Raw genomic sequence first — 21,358 nt, 5'->3', positions numbered from 1 at the left:
GAAAGGGACCAAGATGGCAATGCTTGGTTGTTAGTAGGTAGGGGTTAATACTTGACTTTCAAGAACACTTGTGAGTTATGTTCCGACTGGACTCAATCCTTAAACTGCTGGAGAACAGTGCTGAAAGAACAGGTGCAGTTTTCTCCCGGTCGGGATTTGTTTTTTCTTTCCAAGAGCTCCTGCCACGTTTTGTCACCCTGCAACCTTGTCCTTCAATCTCTTTGAATTATGAAGGACAGCATGTGTATAAACGTCTCTATCCAGCAGACATCATCATGATCATTATGACTCCAGTATTTCTACTATTCTTTAATGATTCTGAATCGTGCACAGGAATTTTTTGTATTTTATCACTGAGCAGCAGTGAACCATCTGATTGGCCTATCAGAGTTCTCTTTGAGAACCAGGAATGGAAGTCGCTCAAAAACCTCTCTCAATGTACAGTGAAGAGTATTCTAACAGGCAGATTCACCCTTTGGTGTGGATGGGGGCTGTTACTGCGCAGGACCAAAATCAGCTTCCAGAAGTTGTAAAATTAGTCAACTCCATCTTGGGTCCGAGCCTCCGTAGTATCCAAGACATCGTCAGGTAGTGGTGCATCAGAAAATCGACGTCAATAATGCAGGACTTCCATCACCCAGGACATGCCCTCTTCTCATTGTTAAAGGCAAGAAAGAAATACAGAAGCCTGAAGGCTCACACTCAGTGATTCAGGAACAGCTTCTTCCCTTCTGCCATACGATTCCTAAATGGACATTGTATCCATGAACACCACCTCACTTTTATAATATATATATAATATTTGTATTTGCAGCATATTTCAACATTTAAATATGCATATATACTTACTGTTATTGTTTTACTTGTTTTGTTTTTTCCCTTTTTATGTTTTCATGTATTGGATGAAACTGCTGCTGGTAAGTTAACAAATCAGAATCAGGTTTATTAACGCTGGCATGTGTCGTGGAATTTGTTAGCTTAGCAGCAGCAGTTCACTGCGATACATAGTATGGAAGGAGAAAACAAAATAAAATAATAATAACAATTACAGTGTCCAAGGTTTCAATGCCCGTTCAGGAATCGGATTGCAGAGGGTAAGAAGCCGTTCCTGAATCGATGAGTGTTTGCCTTCAGGCTTCTGTACCTCCTATCTGATGGTAACAGTTTCCAAATTTCACAACACATACAGGTGATTAAAAAAACCCCGATTCTGATTCTGATACAAGTGATTCTTGATCAGCTTGTTGAGTAGGCTGAGGAATGGCAAATGGTGTTCAGTCCAGATGAGTGAGGTGTGGCAATTTGTGAAGTCATATCAGAGAAGGACTTTGTGATCTCAGCACTGTCTGTCACAGAAACATTCCTCCCCTCCATTGACTCCAGCTGCATTTCTAGCTGCCCCTGGAAAGCAGTTAACATAAACAAATACCCTTTCCGCCCCGTCATTCTGTCTTCTCACACCTTCCATTGGGCAGCAGACATAAAGGATTGAGAACACACAGCACCAGGATCAAGGACAACATCGGTCCTAATGTTTCTTAATTGTACGCAGGATATTTTGTATTTTACAGCATTTTTAAAAGTATTCATACCCACTTTCAAAGTTTTCACGTTTTATCGTTTTACAACATTAATTCACAATGGTTTCATTTGGCTTTTTGACACCGAATAACAGAAAGACAATTTCGTGTCAAAATTGAAGTGATGTCTAAAAAGTGATATTCACCCCTTGAATATGACAAACCAAATAGTCACTGGTGCAATCAATTTGTTTTAGAATTCATATAATTAGTTAAATGGAAATCACGGTGTGCAGTCTGGATGCTTCAATCAACTGTCGTAAAATGCCAATTGCTGTTGCGTCAGTGTCTTGTGTTCTCTTCCATTTTTATACTCCATGAGCACCTCATTTGTTCCGGCCTGCTTATACCTGCAGTGAACCTCCTTTTATATCTTCACCAGGGCCTCAACATCTAAAAGGACCTAAGATGCCTACATCTTTCAACTTTACCTTTTATTCAGTCAGACATATATAAGAATTTTACTCCCAAAGTTACACTTTTTGAAGCTTCCCACTTCCCAAGTTCACATTTGCCAGAAAACAGCCTTCCCTAATCCACACTTGACAGATAACTTCTGATTCCATTAAAATTGACCTTTCTCCAAGTTAGAATCTCACCCCGCACACCAGACCTAACTTTATGCGTATTTACCGTGAAACAAATGATCTTGTGGTCACTATATGCAATGTGTTCTCTGCACAAACTTTTGCCACTGCCCGCTCTCATTCTCTAATCGCAGATCAATTATCGCACTCTTTCCAGTTGCAGTTATTTCCATGTTCATAACAAAATTGAATCTAACTCAGTTCCTCAATGGCCTGCCAAATGTCAGTCAAAGAACTATTTCGGAATGCCACCGAATACTTGGTCTCTGGATATGTCCATCTATTGCCATTCACGCACAGTGACCTCACAGTCTGACGATTCTGGCCACAAACCCATCCAATGCGTCATCTAAATCACTGAGAGAGAGGTTAAAAAGAAATGATCCCAGCACAGTCACTTCTGGAAAACCACGAGTTACTGGAAGTCAACCAGAAAGGTTTTACATTGTTCCCAATCTCTGTGATAGACAGCAGCTGATAGATGTGTGTAAGGGAACATTTTGGGACCTGCACAGAAGGGACGATTTGCATCTGAACTGTAAGGGAACTAATATCCCACTATAACACCAACCTTATGTTTCTTGCGATCTACGATCTCTCTGCAAATTTGTTCCTCTAAATCCGTCGGGGTGTTGAGTTCTCTGTAATACAGCCCCATGAACGAGGTCGTAGCTTTTTTTACTCATCAGTTCCACGCAAAACGCATCATGGGACGATTTTTCCAGTCTGGCCTGACTGCATTGCCATGGACTCCAATCTTGCTAGGAATTTCCAAATACACCATATCTACTGCACCTCTTTTGTCTATGAGCTTGTAAGTACCTCAGAAATTGTAGTAGGTCTTTATCAGGCTGGATTTTCCTTTCAGGAACCCATGTTACCTTTGGCCTATCTCGTCATGTGCTTCCAGGTACTCCATGATCTTATCCCTAACAATCGTTCCCAACAGGTTTCTAAACACTGGTGTCAGGCTAACGGGTCTATAGTTTCATTTGTGCCACCTTCCACCCTTCTTAAATAGCAGAGTAACATTTGCAATTTTCCAGTCATCTGGTACTTCGCCAGAACCTACCGATTCTGGAAAGATCATTATTAAAGCCTCCGCAATCTCTCAGCTACTTGGTTCAGATCCCGAGCGGGACAAGTTGCCGGACATGAGGCTGCTGAACAAACAGGGAAGATTCCAGCATTGTCTGACTAGCAGAATGCAAAGTGTCTGAAGTAAGGGAGCCTTTTCTCGTTTGGCTGGCGTGCCTGGTGTTGTCCCACAGACGTCTGTGTTGGGACCGATCGCTGTTACATTATATGTCAGTGAATTGGATGATGGCTTTGTCGCAGGGTTTGCGGACGATATGAAGGTCGGTGAAGGGGCAGGTAGCTTTGTCGCAGGGTTTGCGGACGATATGAAGGTCGGTGAAGGGGCAGGTAGCTTTGTCGCAGGGTTTGCGGACGATATGAAGGTCGGTGAAGGGGCAGGTAGCTTTGTCGCAGGGTTTGCGGACGATATGAAGGTCGGTGAAGGGGCAGGTAGCTTTGTTGCAGGGTTTGCTGACGGTATGAAGGTTGATGAAGGGACAGGTTGCTTTGTCGCAGTGTTTGCGGACGATATGAAGGTCGGTGAAGGGGCAGGTAGCTTTGTCGCAGGGTTTGCGGACGATATGAAGGTCGGTGAAGGGGCAGGTAGCTTTGAAGAAGCAGGGAAGCTGAAAAGGTACTCAGCCACATGAGGAAAAAGAGGAAAAAAATGGCAGATGGAATACAGTGCCAAGACGTGTATCATTTTTCAATGATCCAAAAATCTGAAGCTCTCCCACCTGCACCAGCTCCATCGCCACACGTTAAACTGTATACTCTTCATACTTCTGATTTCACTGGTACTGTGGCATGGGTAGCAATCCTAAGGACACAGCCCTGTAAATCCCGCCATTTAACTTTGCACACATCTCCCTGAACTCACTTTGAATAACATCGTCCCTCTTCCTACCCATGGCATTGGTACCTATATGGACCACAGCATCCAGCTGTTCAGCCTTCACAAGACCATAAGATTCTGGAGCAGAATCGGGAAATTTGACCCATGAAATCCGCGTTTTCATCATGGCTGTTCCATTTTCCATTTCAGCCCCCATCTCCTGCCCTCTCACCGTCGCCCTTCCTGCCCTGATTAAACAAGAATTTATAAACCTCTGCCTAGATATACCGAATGACGTCTCTGGCAAAGAATAACACAGATTGACAACCGTGGCTGACAAGAGAAGTCGAAGCCAGCATCAGAGAGGGAATAAAATACAACAAAAATAATTCCAGCAGTAGCTGACTAGCAGGCGACGAAGAATGGGAAGAGAGGGTCCTTTTCCGGCTGGCTGCCAGTGAGAAGTGTTGTTCGACAGACGACTGTGTTGTGATAATTCTTTCACGTTATATGTCAATGATTTGGATGATCTAATTGATGGCATTCTTGCAACGTTTGCAGACAATACGGAGATGGGTGGAGCGACAGATAGTTTTAAGGACGGAGCGAGGCTGCAGAAAGACTGACAGATGAGGAAAATGGACAAAGAAGTGGCAGATGGAACGTAGTGCCAGGAAGTGTATGGTCATTCACACTTGTAGAGGAAATGAAAGGGTTGAGTACTTTCTAAGTGGAGAGAACATGCAAAACACGGACAAGCACAGAGAACTGGGACTCGTTGTGCAGGATTCCCTCAAGGTTATTTCAGAGTTCTAGTGTGTGATGAGGAAAGAAAAGGCGATATTAGCATTTATTTGAAGGTAGATACAATGCAAGAGCAAGGATGTAATGTAGCGGCTTTATAAAGTGCTGGTGTGGCCTCAAACGGAGTATTGTGAACAGGTTTAGACCGCTTATCTTCAGAAGAATGTGCTGAAATTGGAGAGGGTTCAACGAGGTTCACGAACATGATTCCAGGTTCGATGGCTTTCGGTCTGCATTCACTGGGATTAAGAAGAATGAGGGGTGACCCGATTGAAACCTGTCGAATGGTGAAAGTCTCTGACAGAGTTCTTGTGGAGAGGATCATACCTCTGCTGGGAGAGTGTAAGACTAGAGGACAGTCTCAGATTGGAGGGGCATCCATTTAGAATGAGAGCAAGAGGAATATCTTTAGCTGGAGAATGGCGAATCTGTGGAATTCGCTCGTTGTCACGGGCAGCAGTGGGTGCAGTCCTTACGTATATCAAAGGGAGAGGTTGACAGATTCTCGACTGCTCAGGGCATGAACGGATATGGAGAGAAGGATGGAGATGGGGGCCAGTAGCGTACAGTAAATGGATCAACCATGATGAAATGGCGGAGCAGACGCGATGGGACAAATGGCCTAATTGTGCTCCTGTATCTTATAGTTTAATGGTCTCAATCAGGACAGATCAATTTTCAATCATTGACAAAGCATCGCATCGACCCTTGTGGAAGTCGAATCCGGAAACTGCAGGGACCTTAGCCTGTCTCCAGGAGTATTTAAAATGTCTTTCGACACTTGCGAGGTGCTGTAGATCAGCTTCCATTGTTCAAGAAAGGCTCTGACGATGAGCCGGGAAAGTAGAGGCGGATGAGCCTGACACCAGCGGTTAACTTATTGCCAGACATTCTAAGGGAGAGGATATACAAATATTTCAAATGTATCAAATGTGTAGTTAATATAAGAGAAATATATACAATATACATCCTGAAATTCTTCTCTTCGCAACCATCCACGAAAACAGGAGAGACCCAACGAATGAATGACAGTTAAATGCTCGTACCTCAAATTCCCCCCAGTTCACCCCACCCAGGCATAAGCAGTAGCAAAGCAACCATCTCCCCGCCCCCCCCCCCCCACCATTTAAAGAAAGCATCGGCGCCCTCCACCGGGCACTGAAACTTGCAGCAAAGCGTCAATAGGGACACAGACTTGCAGAACCCCAAAGACTACACGTTCACCCGGTAATTCAACATATCACAGCCTCTCCCCCATCTCTCTCTCTCTCTCTCTCTCTCTCTCTCTCTCTCTCTCTCTCTCTCTCTCTCTCTCTCTCTCTCTCTCTCTCTCTCTCTCTCTCTCTCTCTCTCTCTCTCTCTCTCTCTCTCTAATAAGTGAAAAATGGATGCCCCCCGTTTCACAGCGACAGGATGGACATAACAAACAGCTCGCTGATTTAAGATGTTAAATGTCTGTTGTGTTGCTTGTTCCGAGCTCTGTGCCCGAGGAACTCGAGTCTCCGGGCACACAGCCAGCAGCCAGCTCGCTGATTTCGATCTTCCGTCTCCCACGACGGACCGATTTCCTGCAACGGCACCGACCTCGACTCCACCCGCCTCCAGAGCCACGAAGTCCCGGAATACTGAAGGCGCGCTGGTGTTTTAGCCCTCGTCCTTGGTATATCGAATAACGGCCAGTCGTCAGACTCCGAGAACGAGTCCCATTTCCGCAAAGAACCAAAGTCCGTTTGTGATTCCAGGTCCGGGTCTTCAAAAGCAACATGAGAAGGAAAGATAGAGATATTAAATTAGAACGAGAGCTCTTTCCGAAGTTGCAAACAAGGAGTTGCCGTTTGGCGCCATCGTCCTCCTCAGCTCCACGTAACTGTGGATTTCAATGGGAATATGTTAAACTGGATTTGCAGCTGTCACCTGGATACAGAGCATGAGTGGCAGTGAAGCAGATTATCGAATCTTGGAGATGAGTTTAGCAGCTGGATAAATGGGCTGACGGTTTTGCAGCTGGAATGTAATGAGGACCGATGTGAGGTGTTGCGCTTTGCCGGGAACAACAGGGTCGGACTCAGACAGTGACTGGTCGGGGATTGTGGTCTGCGGAGAGCCGAAGGATCCGGGAATACAGTTCCATAGTTCAGGGCAGGGTCATGAAGAGAGCCTTTGGCACATTGGCCTTCATGAATCAAAGTACCGAGTTACACGAATTGCAATGTTATGTTGAAGTTGTAAAGGACGTTACTGAGGACAATCCTGGAGTATTGTGCGCAGTTTGGATCATAGAAAGTAGTTGTGTAGAACTGCCTAGGCTTACCCATTGCCCGCTATTTTTTCTAAGCTCCGTGTATAAATCCAGTGTCACCAATCAACACGAAAAAATATCAAGAACCTTGAACGATTAGAGCGAATATTTATAATGATGTTTCCAGGAGTTGAGGACCTGAGTTGGAGAGAAAGATTCAAAGGGTTTTGTCGCACCGAAGCTGAGGCTTTTCCCCCTCAGTTTGAGTGAGGCCTGAATAAGAGGTCATCAGTCGTAAGTTCGGGGTAAAAGGCAAAATGTTTAAGGGTAAAATGTGAGAAAAATTGTTTACTGAGAGGACAGTGTGAGTGTGGAATGAGACGCCAGTGGAAGTGGAGAAATGAGGTTCCATTGAGACACTTGGACAGGTACATGGACGGGAGGGATGGTCCTGGTGCCGGCCGAAAGGGCCGTCGGGAAACAGACTATCACACTCTGGAGGAGACGGTGGGTATGTTGAAGTGTCAGGAGTTTGATAGCTCTACATCCAATCCCTAAGAATCTTCTCCAGAAACGTGTCTACCCCTAACGTGAGTCTATATTTTCCAGCATTATCCATCCCCCTTCTTAAATAACAGAATAAGATCGATGAGCGCTTTTCTGAGATCTTACTCGTGGCTACAGAGAACACAAATATATTGGTCAAGTCACTAGTGATGTCATTTCTGCCTCTCTCAATAATCTGCAGTATATCCTACCAGGCTCTGAGTAAATAATCCACCTTACTGCCCGATAAGAGACTAAACACTACCTCCTTTGTGGTCCTGTACTGATACAAATTTAAAAGGCTTTGTGATTAAGTACAGGATAGGAAAGGATGAGTCAAAGACTCCTGCTGAAGGGAAAATAACCTTTCAGCACCTGTGCCCATGTGACTATTCAAGCTAACTCATGCCCAGAGGAAATGGCTCACACGCAGGCAGATGGGACAATTTTGGTGGGCACCAGTGCAGCCTGGAAGGGCCACTCTCAATGCTGAAACTGGAGGGTTTCATCCGAAACTTCGACAGTATTCCTCTCAGGAGATTGTGCATGACCTGGTATGTTTCTTAAACTGTTGCATTCTTAGCAAAGTATATTTTGTGCAGGAGGTCTCCAGAGGAGATTCACCAGGGGGGTGGAGGATCGTAGTTCATAACTCCCAGAGTGCCTGCTGCCGGCTGGTGGCGCAATTTTCTCTGCATCGACGGAGGCTGAGGGAGGTCTGGCAAACATCGCCGGAACAGACACTCGGAGGTGTGGACGGAGAGCCACGCCGGTCCCTGTAGATGCCGCGGCCGACGACCACCGACAGCAGTATCGCTGAACTCCGCCATAGCGATAGAGCAGACAGGGAGGGTCTGAGTTTGGGGCAGATTTCCACCAGGCCTATCGTAGTTCAGACCCTTCACTGTCCCTGCTGTCATTGGCAGAGGAACCTGTCGGTCAAATGAGATGATTAGTTGATGTGAATTTCAGTCATGGAGAGAGGTGGGAATGTGCAAACAGCAACTATGTTGCCTTGGGAAAATAGAGGCGGATCAGTTCAACAGGTTAAAGTACAGTTGGGTGTGTCTTATGCAGAGACCTTGCGAAAAGTTAAACCTGACTCTGACTGCTAAACTTAATAAGTCAGAGAATAGACTCTGTACTGGTGGATACAATGGAGTTTGTGATGTCAATAATGGATGTCGTGAATTGTACTGATCAGACATTTCTTCCTACTGGCAAAAACATAAAATGATTGTGAAAGCTGCAGAAAGGTATCTCGGTGTAACCGGTGTTATGTTGGAAGCAGTAAATGAAGATCTGATGGGTGGAGTATCTGCATCCTAGTCTATCCCAGCCTGATTTTTCATCCTCAACACATTAAGAAGTCTGTTTCTCATTTGTCAGAATCCCCCGATGTTTTGAGTAATCGGGAAGAGAGATTATTTTCACAGTTAAGTTATTCTGTGCAGGATTATATTGTCGTTTGGCGTGCATGATCATTTGATAGAGAGGTAGTGCTGACAGTTTTATAAGGAAGGAGGCAGGGTGTAGAGTTGTGAATGTGAATGAACCGTATGTGGGTTTTGCTGTAGAAATATTTGATTCAGCACGTAGTTGTATAAAACTGATTATGGTTTACAACGCTTGTGGAAAACTTTCTACTGAGTTCTCGCTCACGAACAGTTGTCTGCTGCTGAGATTTTAACGCAGTTCACCGAGGGTTTGTTTGCGGATTGATGGTAATGGTTTGATTAAAGAACAGTTTTTCAACTTCTGTGTCTGAATGGGTACGAGATTTAATATTCACAGTAGTTCTAGAACCGCTGCAGAATATTGACGAAGATGTGTATTTTTACAATGAAAGGTTATGTCACTTTATTCAGCAAACTGCGATGGAAGTGATTCCCATTACAAACGGAATTAATAGGAGAAAGGCTGTATCACTGTGGACTGAGGAGTGTGCAGAGGCGATTAGGGAGTGGGACAAGGTGTTTAGGAAAGTGAAGAAGTATCAGTGTCCCAGTAACCTTATTAAGTATAAAAGGGCAGAAGCCGTGGTGAGGAAAGTGGTGAAGATTGCGAAAAGGATTTTCTGTGGACATACTGTGACAATATTGCAGGGGATTGGTAGGTCAGACGTCACCAGGACAGGATGATACATGTTATTGTTTGGTCAGATAAATGGGGATGCAGGCATATTTCCGGATTTGCCAGTGAATCTAGTGGTGCGGATGGGTTTGGCGGAGCATTCAGCCTTGCGGATGTGCTCAGCTTTAGGGGTATGTCAGCGAATGTGTGAGTGCACAAGGATTTCGTGGTGTCGGATGCTTTGGGATGGACACTGATTTGAAGGTTCATTTGGGGGTTTTCTGGTGAGCACAGTTTTGTGGATGCTGACAGATTTGCACAAAATTGGGTGTGTTGGTGGATTTGGGGGTGAACACTAACCTGGGTGAGCCGGGGCATCTGGAGGTGTGTCGAATCTCAATGTGTTTCCGTTTATCCATACTTTAATAAAAATGCAATGTCAACTTTGACCTTTGTTCTTCCTATGTTTTAAATGGAGACAACTTTTTTGTGAACTGTTTGAAATGATTCTTGCCCTGGGAAAATCGAATGTGCATGTGGGGAATCCTCTTAATTTGGAGCTGCGACGGGTCTCAAAATTATTTCATTTGTACATTCATTACTAATAAATGCAATTTGAATTATGCCCTCTGTTCTTGTTTTTTCATTGTTCAGGCAGCCATTTTGTGAAGATTTGGAACTGTGCAGTTTGCGGAGACAGATGAGAAGGGACTAAACCAAGGGGATATAATGAATTGGAGATGGACACGTGTATAGTCCGGCAGGGTCAGGCAGAGACAGTTGGTCTACCCACACACCGACACACAAAGGTTTTTTTGGAGTCGGCTGGAATCGAACTCGGGAACGTTCGCTCCGAAGTCCGGCGCTGATCCCACGACAACACCAGCCGGTGCAGTGTTCGTGATTCAATACAATTTCACAAGCTACAATGGCATAATTTACTTCAATATTTTGAGTCTGATAAATGGTTACTTTAAAGTGCATATTTACACTGGAAGCACATTTAATTGATTAAATAACTCGGACGGTTCAGTCACCTGCGTTGGGACAAATTAGCTCCCAATGGTCTTCATATTAATTGAATAGTTTAATCGCGATCCGTCACCGCGGGAATTTCACGTGTCTGATGTAATCAATTTGGAAATAATATAAAATCTTTATTTTCAAATCTGTTGAAATCTGTCCCTGTGGAGTCACTGAATTGTATTAAAACCCCGAGGCATGTGCTGCCTCAGCATTTCATTCCGAGAGATCGCGTGTAACACAGGGGGGCCAAATCACTGGACGGAGAAAATGTCTGCATTGCTGGATATGTACAGGAGTGTGGAGAAAATATTGTACGTGTTCATTGCCGTTGTTGGAGTTTCCGGTGAGTGAGCAGAGGGATTCATGTTTGGAATTTCTGATTGTTACCGGTGTAAACCTATTCATGATCATTTTACAAACTTCCAACTTGATGATCATTGTACAGATATTCGTCAGAGTTTTCGATCCTGTCAATTCCACCTTCCGATTTTTCATATTCAATGACAAAGGGAACTGAACCTCTGTCTCTCCTCTAACTCACGGGATAGACTCAAACGCTGTTCTTGCCTCTGATGATACCTTGTCCAGATTTGTCCCAGTGCTGAGGACAGGTAGCTCTCCGAGAAGGTGTGACTGGAGGTGGGGGGTTCATTGTCAGGTTCATTGTTTCTGAGTTATTGATCAAAGAGAGCCCCTGGCGCTGTGTTTCGCGTCTCCCTGTCGAGTCTGTCACAATCGTAACCTGCTGCCTTTTGGTCAATAATTTGGTCTGATCACCCGATCCGGTATCCAGGGATCTGCTCACGAGTGTTATCGAATTGAACTGCGATGAAGAATTAATCCGTTAACTGAGCCACTCAGTCTCTGTTTGCTAATACTGTTTCCAGTGTTTTCAATGTGTTTCTCCCCTCTGTGTCTCATCTTGGAAACATCAGATGCTGATTTTCCAGAGTCCTGGTCAGTCACGGTTAAGTCAGTGAAAACGGCCCCATCAGCGACTGGAATCAGGATCAGCAGCGATCGTTGTTGCTCATTCAGCTCGTTTATATCGCCGACGATTGCCCACACATTGCTTTATCTCCACACTGAAGAAAACAGTTCAGAGATAGTGTGACCCGTGTCTGGTGCTAGATTAGCAGCCGTTCACAGACATCTTTAGCTGCAACTCGATCCGGTATTAATTCCCGGAGAATGTGTCAAGCAATGCCCAGAGTCTGTTTCTCTCCCTCTCTCTCTCTCTCCAGTGAATGTAATGGCGATTGTGATCCTGTCCCGGGGAAAGTGCGGCCTCTCTACCTGCACCAATCGCTACCTGGTGGCCATGGCAGCGGCGGATCTACTGACCATTGTCACCGGGGTCATTCTGACTCGAATCAGATGGTATTACTTCCCGTGGAGTTTTCTGGGTATCACCCCTGTGTGCAGTGTTATCGATGTACTGAGCTACACAGCCACACGCTGTTCTGTCTGGTTCACCGTCACTTTCACCTTTGGCCGGTTTGTCGCCATTTGCTGTCGGAAGCTGAAAACAAAATATTGCACGGGGAAAACTGCGACTGTGGTTCTGACAACAACCGGTATACTGTCCTGCCTGAAAAACGATCCCCGGTACTTCATACGGGAACCCCGGGTGATCATCAACAATGTACCGTGGCTCTGTAAACTCAGGGACAATTATTTCACTGACCCCTGGTGGGTGGGATATGACTGGCTCGATACGGTTTTAACTCCATCCCTCCCTTTCGCTGGGATCCTGCTGCTCAACGCTCTGACGGTCAGACACATTTTAGTGGCCAGTCGGGTCCGTAAGGGGCTGAAGGGTCAGAGCCAGGGGGAGAACCGCAGTGACCCGGAGATGGAGAGCAGGAGGAGGTCTGTGGTTTTACTCTTCACCCTCTCCGGCAGCTTCATCCTCCTGTGGATGACACTGGTTGTAAATTTCATATATTATCAGTTCTTAGGAAAAGGATTCGAATTCATTGATTCTCAGTGGATCTTCTACCACATCGGGGTTTTACTGATGGATTTCAGCTGCTGCACGAACACATTTATTTACGCAGTGACTCAGTCGAAATTCAGGGAGCAGGTGATCAGCGCGGTGAAATATCCCGTCACTTCGATGCTTCAGTTCATTAATAAAGCCGCGTCCTGAGCACAAGCCAAAGGCGGTTGCAGTGAGGGTTCCAGCTCCTCACATTCACCCCCTGATCACCCAGGTGTTATTCCCGGCAAGTTGTCGCATCGACTGGCAGCTCCGGGACATTAGGATAGTCTATGTTTTGTGAGGGGCAAAGCGCCGTCCTGGAGACTCAGTACCGCATTACACCTGCCAGAGGTCAGTCAAATACATACACCGGAACGCTGTCCAGCCATTGGTCTGTGCATATGACCATCTGTTCCTTTTGCGGCCCATCAACCTTACAGCCCACAAAATGGCGGGGATCTAGTCGATTACTGGCTGCCTAATCCAATGTCAATCACTCTACGCTCCGCCTTCCCCTTGAATGATTTGCTAATATAATTCGAAATGGGGCGGGGTTTGGTTAAAAGGCGTTTGACAGATCAAATTAAAGTCGGATTCCCGCCACTAACTGGACTGGAGTGTGCTGCAGAGAATTAGAAAATAAAACCTTCACTACTTCTTTTTTGAATTAAATTTTTCCCTTCTTGTTTTAATCCGTTCCCCCATAAAGCTAACAATTATGCATTCTGCAGTGGTGTTTACTTTATGCTCATTATCCAAACAGTCTTGCCATAAGTAACACACACGAAATGCTGGCGGAACGCAGCAGGTCAGGAAGCATCTATAGGGAGAAGCACTGTCGACGTTTCGGGCCGAGACCCTTCGTCAGGACAATCCCAATCTCAATAATTCTCAATCCCACCAACCCCTTAGCTTCTGATTTGCCGGGTGGAAGGTCTTTATCCACCGCTGGAATTGTATCAGCTTTTGTAACTCAACCCCTCCGTGCAGGTTGAGACCCATAAGAAGACCCATAAAAGTCATAAGAAGTGGGCCAATGAGTTTCTAACAGTAAATCTGACCGACCGCTAGAATAAATTGTTTTAAGAATCATCAAAACCGAAAAGGCATGTGAATAAATTAGAGCTTTACACGGACAAATTTCCTCCACCCAGTGTAAGCTTAAAATGATGGCAACAAATTCTTTTCTATGTACTGATATAATGGTTCGTAAGTTGGTTCTTTGTCGTTACCTGTAATTAAGGCACAGAAACAGCTAGAGGAACATCTTAGTTGTTATCTTTTGATTCTTCTGCAGCAGTTAATATATCATAATATTTTTCCAAAATATACTGATGAGCCAACAGACTCTCGGACATTGCAGAATTCTTAGACTTATTCAACTGTGAGCTAAAATCAGCTAGTCAGAGGCAGAACAAGATGGGGTTTCAAAGAACGTGACATTGGGGAATATTGCACATATTCATCCCACATTCCCATCTTCCCAGCGCGATAAGATCCCAGCCACCTAAACTTGAAAACGCTCTTCGTGTGATGTTGCCAACCGTCCTCGAACACAGCTTCAACAGGATGGTATTTTATTTGTCCCGTCTGATGAATCCAGTTTGTTAATATCAACTGCAATCTCCGCAATTACACTTGGCTCATTTCAACCAGTAAAGCTGAAACAGGGGACCACCTTATTGCGCCAGAACACTTCTAAACACTTTAAAATTGAAGATGACGCTGATCTCCAAGTCACACAGCCATAATCAAGAACAGATCCAATTAAACAAATGCACATGACCCACAATGATATTCATGTAGCTCCCCGGAATACCCATATAGACAATTGAGAATATTTAATGTTATTATTTTCTGATATGGCGCTTCCATGCCAGCTGATTATCCATCCACATGCCTGGAAATCTTCCCGATATCACGACTTGAAGAGTTTGACCATATAATTTCAAATCGACTGCATGCCTGTTAATCACATTTATAAAACACAGAACTTGTTCATGAGCGACTGAAAGCTTAAATTCTCATATATTTGCCGACTGTTCAAAATTATTAGCTGCTAATCGGATCCAATATACAGTATACTTGCAATTTATGCCTCTGAGCCATAGAGCTCCATCATCTGCATATAGTGATTTACACACCTCAGTGCCTCTCAGAGAGAATATTATTAATCATAACATTAGATAATAAAGGGTTACAAATACGGCGTTGTGGGTTCCCACCCGTACCAGCACCGACCGTCCAAATATAAAACTCAGACAAAGTCTCGCAGTCTCCTGCTCAATCCTCATTTCCATAAAGCCATAAGACATGGAAGCAGAGTCAGGCCATCCGACACATCGAGTCTGCTCCACCATTCACTCATGGTTGATCCTTTCTTTCCGTCCTCCTCAACCCCAGCAACCGGCTTTCTCCCCTGAACCTTTGATGCCACATCCCATCAAGAAACTATCAATTTCTGCCTTAAATGCACCCAACGCCGTGGGCTCTGCAGCTGCATGTGGCAAGAAATTCCACAAATTCACCACCCTTTGTCTGAAAGAATTTCTCCACATCTCTGTTTTGAAACGGCGCCCCTCTCTCCTGAGGCTATGCCCTCTTTTCCTAAACTCTCCCACCATGGGAAACATCCTTTCCATAATTCAATCCAAAGTCCTTCCGGACTCCGCCTCCCGCTGCGGGCATGTGAGACTTAGTTGCTTATTGTCCGTCTTTAATCTCTCCCTTTTCCGATTCAAACTTTGAAATCTTAACTTTATTCAGTCGAATTTGTATAACAATAGTTATAATTATGGCTATTTCGAAGAGCACCAGACGAAATCCCGACCCCTCTAACGGAAACTCTAAACAAAGCTGACGAGTTCTCGGAAGAAGCCCCTTAGGTCAAGAGATTGGAATCTCGAATCACCGGTATCTGCACTGAAATAACACAACTAAAAGAGAAATTTGAAGAAAAAATTGACTCTCTGAGCCTCGATCTTAAAGAAGTGAATCGAAATGCGGCTGACCTTTCTTCTCGTTTGGAAAAGGCTCAACAACGTATCGTGGATTTGGAAGCTCGATCGCGTCGGAATAAATTTTCGAATTTTTGGATTACAAGAGAAGTCAGAATCTGCCGATAAAATGGATTATTTTAAAAAAATGTTTCAGTCTTTATTTCCGGAGGTTTGTTCGCAATCCCCGGAGATTGAATCGGCTCACAGAACGGGTGCTTTAAAATCTTTTGATGAAGATAAAAACAGGCATGTCGTTGTGCGTCTTCTCCGTCTTAGAGACAAGGAGCGCATTATTAAACTTGCAAGAAAACAAAGATTATTTCAATTTCAAGGTTCAGAAGTTCGTTTTTTTCCAAGATTTTCCACGTGAAATTGTTATTGAATTTGTCTCTTCTATGAAATTAAGAAAGCTCTTTCCATTATTACAATAGACAGTCAAATTAAGGATTTTTGTAAAAAATTCTGGAGCTCGTATTTTTGATGATCCAGCCGAAGCATTGCGTTTTATTAACTCTTTGTCTGACGAGTCCGATGTCGAATCTGAAGTTTGAATAATTTATAATAATTTGACTGTCTCGTGGTGTAAAGCGATGAAATTGGAAGATTTGATGGTAATAGAAAGTTTTTACCTTAAAATATATTCTTAGCTTCGAAAAAGACTGGTTCGGATGGTTTTAACCTGCGAAGATATAGCGGGAGAACTGTTGAAAGACTCGAGATAATTCTGAACCATCTAGTTTTTATTTCTCTGCAGTATTTAAATGAACCACTGGTTTGTTTTTTTTTTTTGTTCTGTATGCTTTTTAAAAGTTTTTTTGTGAAGTAATTGCTTGGATTTCTTTACGTTTTAAAGAAAGACTGGATATTTCAAAGATGGTGATTGTTTTTCCTTTTGAGCAAATATTTCAACCACGACGAGTCTGAAACCTGAACTTTGAATGATTTATAATGGCTTGCGTGTCTCGCGGTGTAAAGACTGATTAGACTGGAAGATCTGGTGTCACAGGAAGTTTTTAGCTTAAAATTCTTTTTTATTTCTGACAAAGACTGATTTGGTCGGTTTTAACCTCAGAAGATATAGTGGGAGAACTGTTGATAGGCTGTAGTTAAGTTTGTACTTCTAGAACTTTTTAGTTTTTGCAGCATTTAAATGAATTAATTGTTTCTTTTTATTCTGTATGCTTTATTGAAGATCTTTGAAGAAATTATTTGATTTTTCTTGTGTTTTAAAGATAGATCGGATAATTTAAAGATGGCGATTGTTTTTCCTTTGTGCAAATATTTCAAGAATTGTTTTGGATGTGTTTTTCTTCCCTTATCTAATACTATGAAGGTTACTTTCAAATTGAAGGTCGTTTTGTTTTATAGGAAAAACACTATCCTTTCAAGTTAACAAATTGAGATATATGTCCACTGTAATGAGATATATTTCCGGTAGAGGGAGACAGAGATTACTCTCTTTATATTCATGTAGGCGAAGCTATAACAGCATCGATGCTTTTCCTGGGGCTTGCGTCGATAGATATCGACTTTTTTTCCGGGCTTTGTAATTTGGTTGTTTTTTTTTTCTTTTTTTACCCCCATTATGGAATCCCGGATTATTGTTATTGTTGTTCATCTCCGCCATTTTCGATCCCTTGATCCTGAAAATATTTTAATTAAAATCATCTCTATGAATCAAACGGGCTTTATTAAAGGCCGTTTTCTCCTTCCCCCACCACCGCTCTGCAATCCACTCTCTCTCAGATCCCATCGTCAGCTCCCGGGCCCTCTTCCTCTCACCCTAACCCTTCCCTCTCCACTGACACTACCAGTGTCACTCACTCCTCTGATCCCGTCTCTCATCCGTGCCGAGTCTTTACCATTCCCTCCGACCTTCAACTCTCTGAGGCAGAGTGCTCTGTCGTCAGTAAGGGCCTCAGCTTTATCCCTCTTCGCCCATACCTCAGCGAGTTCCGCGTACGCCATGACGCTGAACTCATCTTCCGCCGGCTGCGTCTCCGAGCTTATTTCTTTGGCAATGACTCTCCTACCCCCACCGATGACCCGTTCTCCCGTCTTCAACCCTGCTCCTCTTCATGGACACCCTGCTCTGGTCTTCTGCCTGCACTGGATCTCTTTATTGCTAATTGCCGACGGGACATCAACCGTTTCGACTGCACCACACCCTGCTCCAATTCCAACCTAAATCCTTCCTAACACTCTGCTCTCCGCTCCCTCCGGACCAGTCCCAACCTCACTATAAGACCCTCTAATAAGAGGGGAGCTGTTGTTGTCTGGCGGACTGACCTCTACCTGGCCGAGGTACAGCGACAACTCTCTGATATCTCCTCTTATTTACCCCTTGATCATGACCCCACTAAGGAGCACCAGGCCACTGTCTCCTATACCATCACCAAACTTATCAGCCCTGGGAATCTCCCATCCACTGCCACCAACCTCATAGTTCCCACACCCCGCACTTCCCGTTTCTACCTCCTACCCAACATCCACAAACCTGCCTGTGCAGGTAGACCTATTGTCTCAGCTTGCCCATGCCCCACCGAACTCATTTCTGCATAACTTGATACTGCCTTATCCCCCCTTGTTCAATCTCTTCCCACCTATGTTCGTGACACTTCTCACGCTTTGAATTTTTTTCAATGATTTTAAGTTCCCTGGCCCCCACCGCCTTATTTTCACCATGGACGTCCAGTCCCTATATACCTCCATCCCCCACCAAGACGGTCTCAAAGCTCTTCGCTTCTTTTTGGATTCCAGACATAACCAATTCCCCTCTACACCACTCTCCTCCGTCCAGCGGAATTAGTTCTCACTCTCAATAATTTCTCCTTTGGTTCCTCCCAGTTCCTCCAAACCAAGGGTGTAGCCATGACCACCCGCATGGGTCCCAGTTATGCCTGCCTATATGTTGGCTTTGTGCAACAGTCCATGTTCCAAGTCTATACGGGTATCTGTCCCACTCTTTTCCTTCGCTACATCGACGACTGCATTGGCGCTGCCTCCTGCACGCATGCTGAGCTCGTTGACTTCATTAACTTTGCCTCCAACTTTCACCCTGCCCTCAAATTTACCTGGTCCATTTCCGAAACCTCCCTACCCTTTCTTGATCTTTCTGTCTCCATCTCTGGAGACGGCCTATCTATGATATCTACTATAAGCCTACAGACTCTCACAGCTACCTGGACTATTCCTCTTCCCACCCTGTCTCTCGCAAAAATGCTATCCCCGTCTCATAATTCCTCCGTCTCCGCCGCATCTGCTTATCATTCCAGGACGAAGGAGATGTCTTCCTTTTTTAAACAAAGGGGCTTCAAAGGGGCTTCAAACGCATCTCTCCCATTTCCCGTACATCTGCCGTCACCCCATCCGCCCGCCACCCCACTCGGGATAGGGTTCTCCTTGTACTCACCTACCACCCCACCAGCCTCCAGATCCAACGTATAATTCTCCGTAACTTCGCCACCTCCAACGGGATCCCACTACCAAGCACATCTTTCCCTCCCCCCCCCCCCACTTTCTGCTTTCCGCAGGGTTCGCTCCCTACGCGACTCCCTTGTCTACTCGTCCCACCCGCCCCCCAGCCCTTCCCACCGATTTCCCTCCTGGCACTTATCCTTGCAAGCGGAACAAGTGCATCACCTGCCCTTACACTTCCTCCCTCACTACCATTCAGGGCCCCAGACAGTCCTTCCAGGTGAGGCGACACTTCACCTGTGAGTCGGCTGGTGTGGTATACTGCGTCTGGTGCTCCCGGTGTGGCTTTTTATATATTGGTGAGACCCGACGCAGACTGGGAGACCGTTTCGCTGAACACATATGCTCTGTCCGCCTGAGAAAGCAGGATCTCACAGTGGCCGCACATTTTAATTCCATGTCTCATTCCCATTCTGATATGTCTATCCATGGCCTACTCTACTGTCGAGATGAAGCCATACTCAGGTTGGAGGAACAACACCTTATATACCGGCTGGGTAGCCTCCAACCTGATGGCGTGAACATTGACTTCTCTAACTTCCGTTAATGCCCCTCCTCCCCTTCTTACCCCATCCCTGACATATTTAGTTTTTTTTTCTCTCTCTGTCCATAACTCTGCCTGTTGTCAATCTCCCTCTGGTGCTCCCCTCCCACTTTCTTTCTCCCAAGGCCTCCCGTCCCATGATCCTTTCCCTTTCTCTACCTCTGTATCTCTTTTGCCAATCACCTGTCTGACCTCAGCTTCCCCCCACCCCCTCCGGTCTTCTCCTATCATTTCGCATTTTCCCCTCCCCTCCTACTTTCAAATCTCTTACTATCTTCCCTTTCAGTTAGTCCTGACGAGTGGTCTCGGCCCGAAACGTCGACAGTGCTTCTCCTTATAGATGCTGCCTGACCTGCTGTGCCTACCAGCATTTTGTGGGTGTTGATTAATTTTCTAGCATCTGCAGATTTCCTCGTGTTTGCATACTATTGAGTTTGGCTTTGCAGTAAGTAAACCCTGTCAGAGCTGCTGTACATCCGATGTCGCCTTAATTCTCGTTCGAAATAGTCTCTTCTCGCTCTAAGTAGCCCTGCGCAAGTCATACCCGGTTTTGTGGTACAGACCTGTCTCGGCGGATTTGGGGTGCGCACTGAAATGGGGATAGCACACATTTAGGGATTTGGGGTGCGCACTGAAATGGGGATAGCGCACATTTAGGGATTTGGGGTGCGCACTGAAATGGGGATAGCGCACATTTAGGGATTTGGGGTGCGCACTGAAATGGGGATAGCGCACATTTAGGGATTTGGGGTGCGCACTGAAATGGGGATAGCGCACATTTAGGGATTTGGGGTGCGCACTGAAAATGGGGATAGCGCACATTTAGGGATTTGGGGTGCGCACTGAAAATGGGGATAGCGCACATTTAGGGATTTGGGGTGCGCACTGAAATGGGGATAGCGCACATTTAGGGATTTGGGGTGCGCACTGAAATGGGGATAGCGCACATTTAGGGATTTGGGGTGCGCACTGAAATGGGGATAGCGCACATTTAGGGATTTGGGGTGCGCACTGAAATGGGGATAGCGCACATTTAGGGATTTGGGGTGCGCACTGAAGTGGGGATAGCGCACATTTAGGGATTTGGGGTGCGCACTGAAATGGGGATAGCGCACATTTCGGGATTTGGGGTGCGCACTGAAATGGGAATAGCGCTCATTTAGGGATTTGGGGTGCGCACTGAAATGGGGATAGCGCACATTTAGGGATTTGGGGTGCGCACTGAAATGGGGATAGCGCACATTTAGGGATTTGGGGTGCGCACTGAAATGGGGATAGCGCACATTTAGGGATTTGGGGTGCGCACTGAAATGGGGATAGCGCACATTTAGGGATTTGGGGTGCGCACTGAAATGTGGATAGCGCACATTTAGGGATTTGGGGTGCGCACTGAAATGGGGATAGCGCACATTTAGGGATTTGGGGTTGCACACGGAAACAGGGTGTATTCTCGAATATGACTTTGCGCACTGATTCGCGAATTGTGCTGTGTCGTCTAATATGGAGTTGCACATGTGGCTGTACACGGATTTTGAGTGACACCCAGAATTGGATGTGTCGGCCGATCTGGAGTGGGGATTTTTAATA

At 45.2% G+C, this 21,358-nt stretch overlaps 1 protein-coding gene across 1 annotated transcript in view; it reads right to left on the bottom strand.

The window, feature by feature from the left end:
* Nucleotides 1–6,668: 6,668 nt before the first annotated feature.
* LOC140723703 (zinc-binding protein A33-like) overlaps nt 6,669–21,358 on the bottom strand; it is a 56,482-nt gene continuing 41,792 nt past the window's right edge. Inside the window, exon 6 of the mRNA XM_073038260.1 lies at nt 6,669–6,750. Coding sequence (XP_072894361.1) covers nt 6,669–6,750 — 82 coding nt within the window. The remainder of the gene's footprint in view (nt 6,751–21,358) is intronic.

Source organism: Hemitrygon akajei, unplaced genomic scaffold (genome assembly GCF_048418815.1).
Source record: "Hemitrygon akajei unplaced genomic scaffold, sHemAka1.3 Scf000127, whole genome shotgun sequence".
Classification (NCBI taxonomy): Eukaryota; Metazoa; Chordata; class Chondrichthyes; order Myliobatiformes; family Dasyatidae; genus Hemitrygon; species Hemitrygon akajei.
This window is presented reverse-complemented; position numbering and strand designations above follow the sequence as displayed.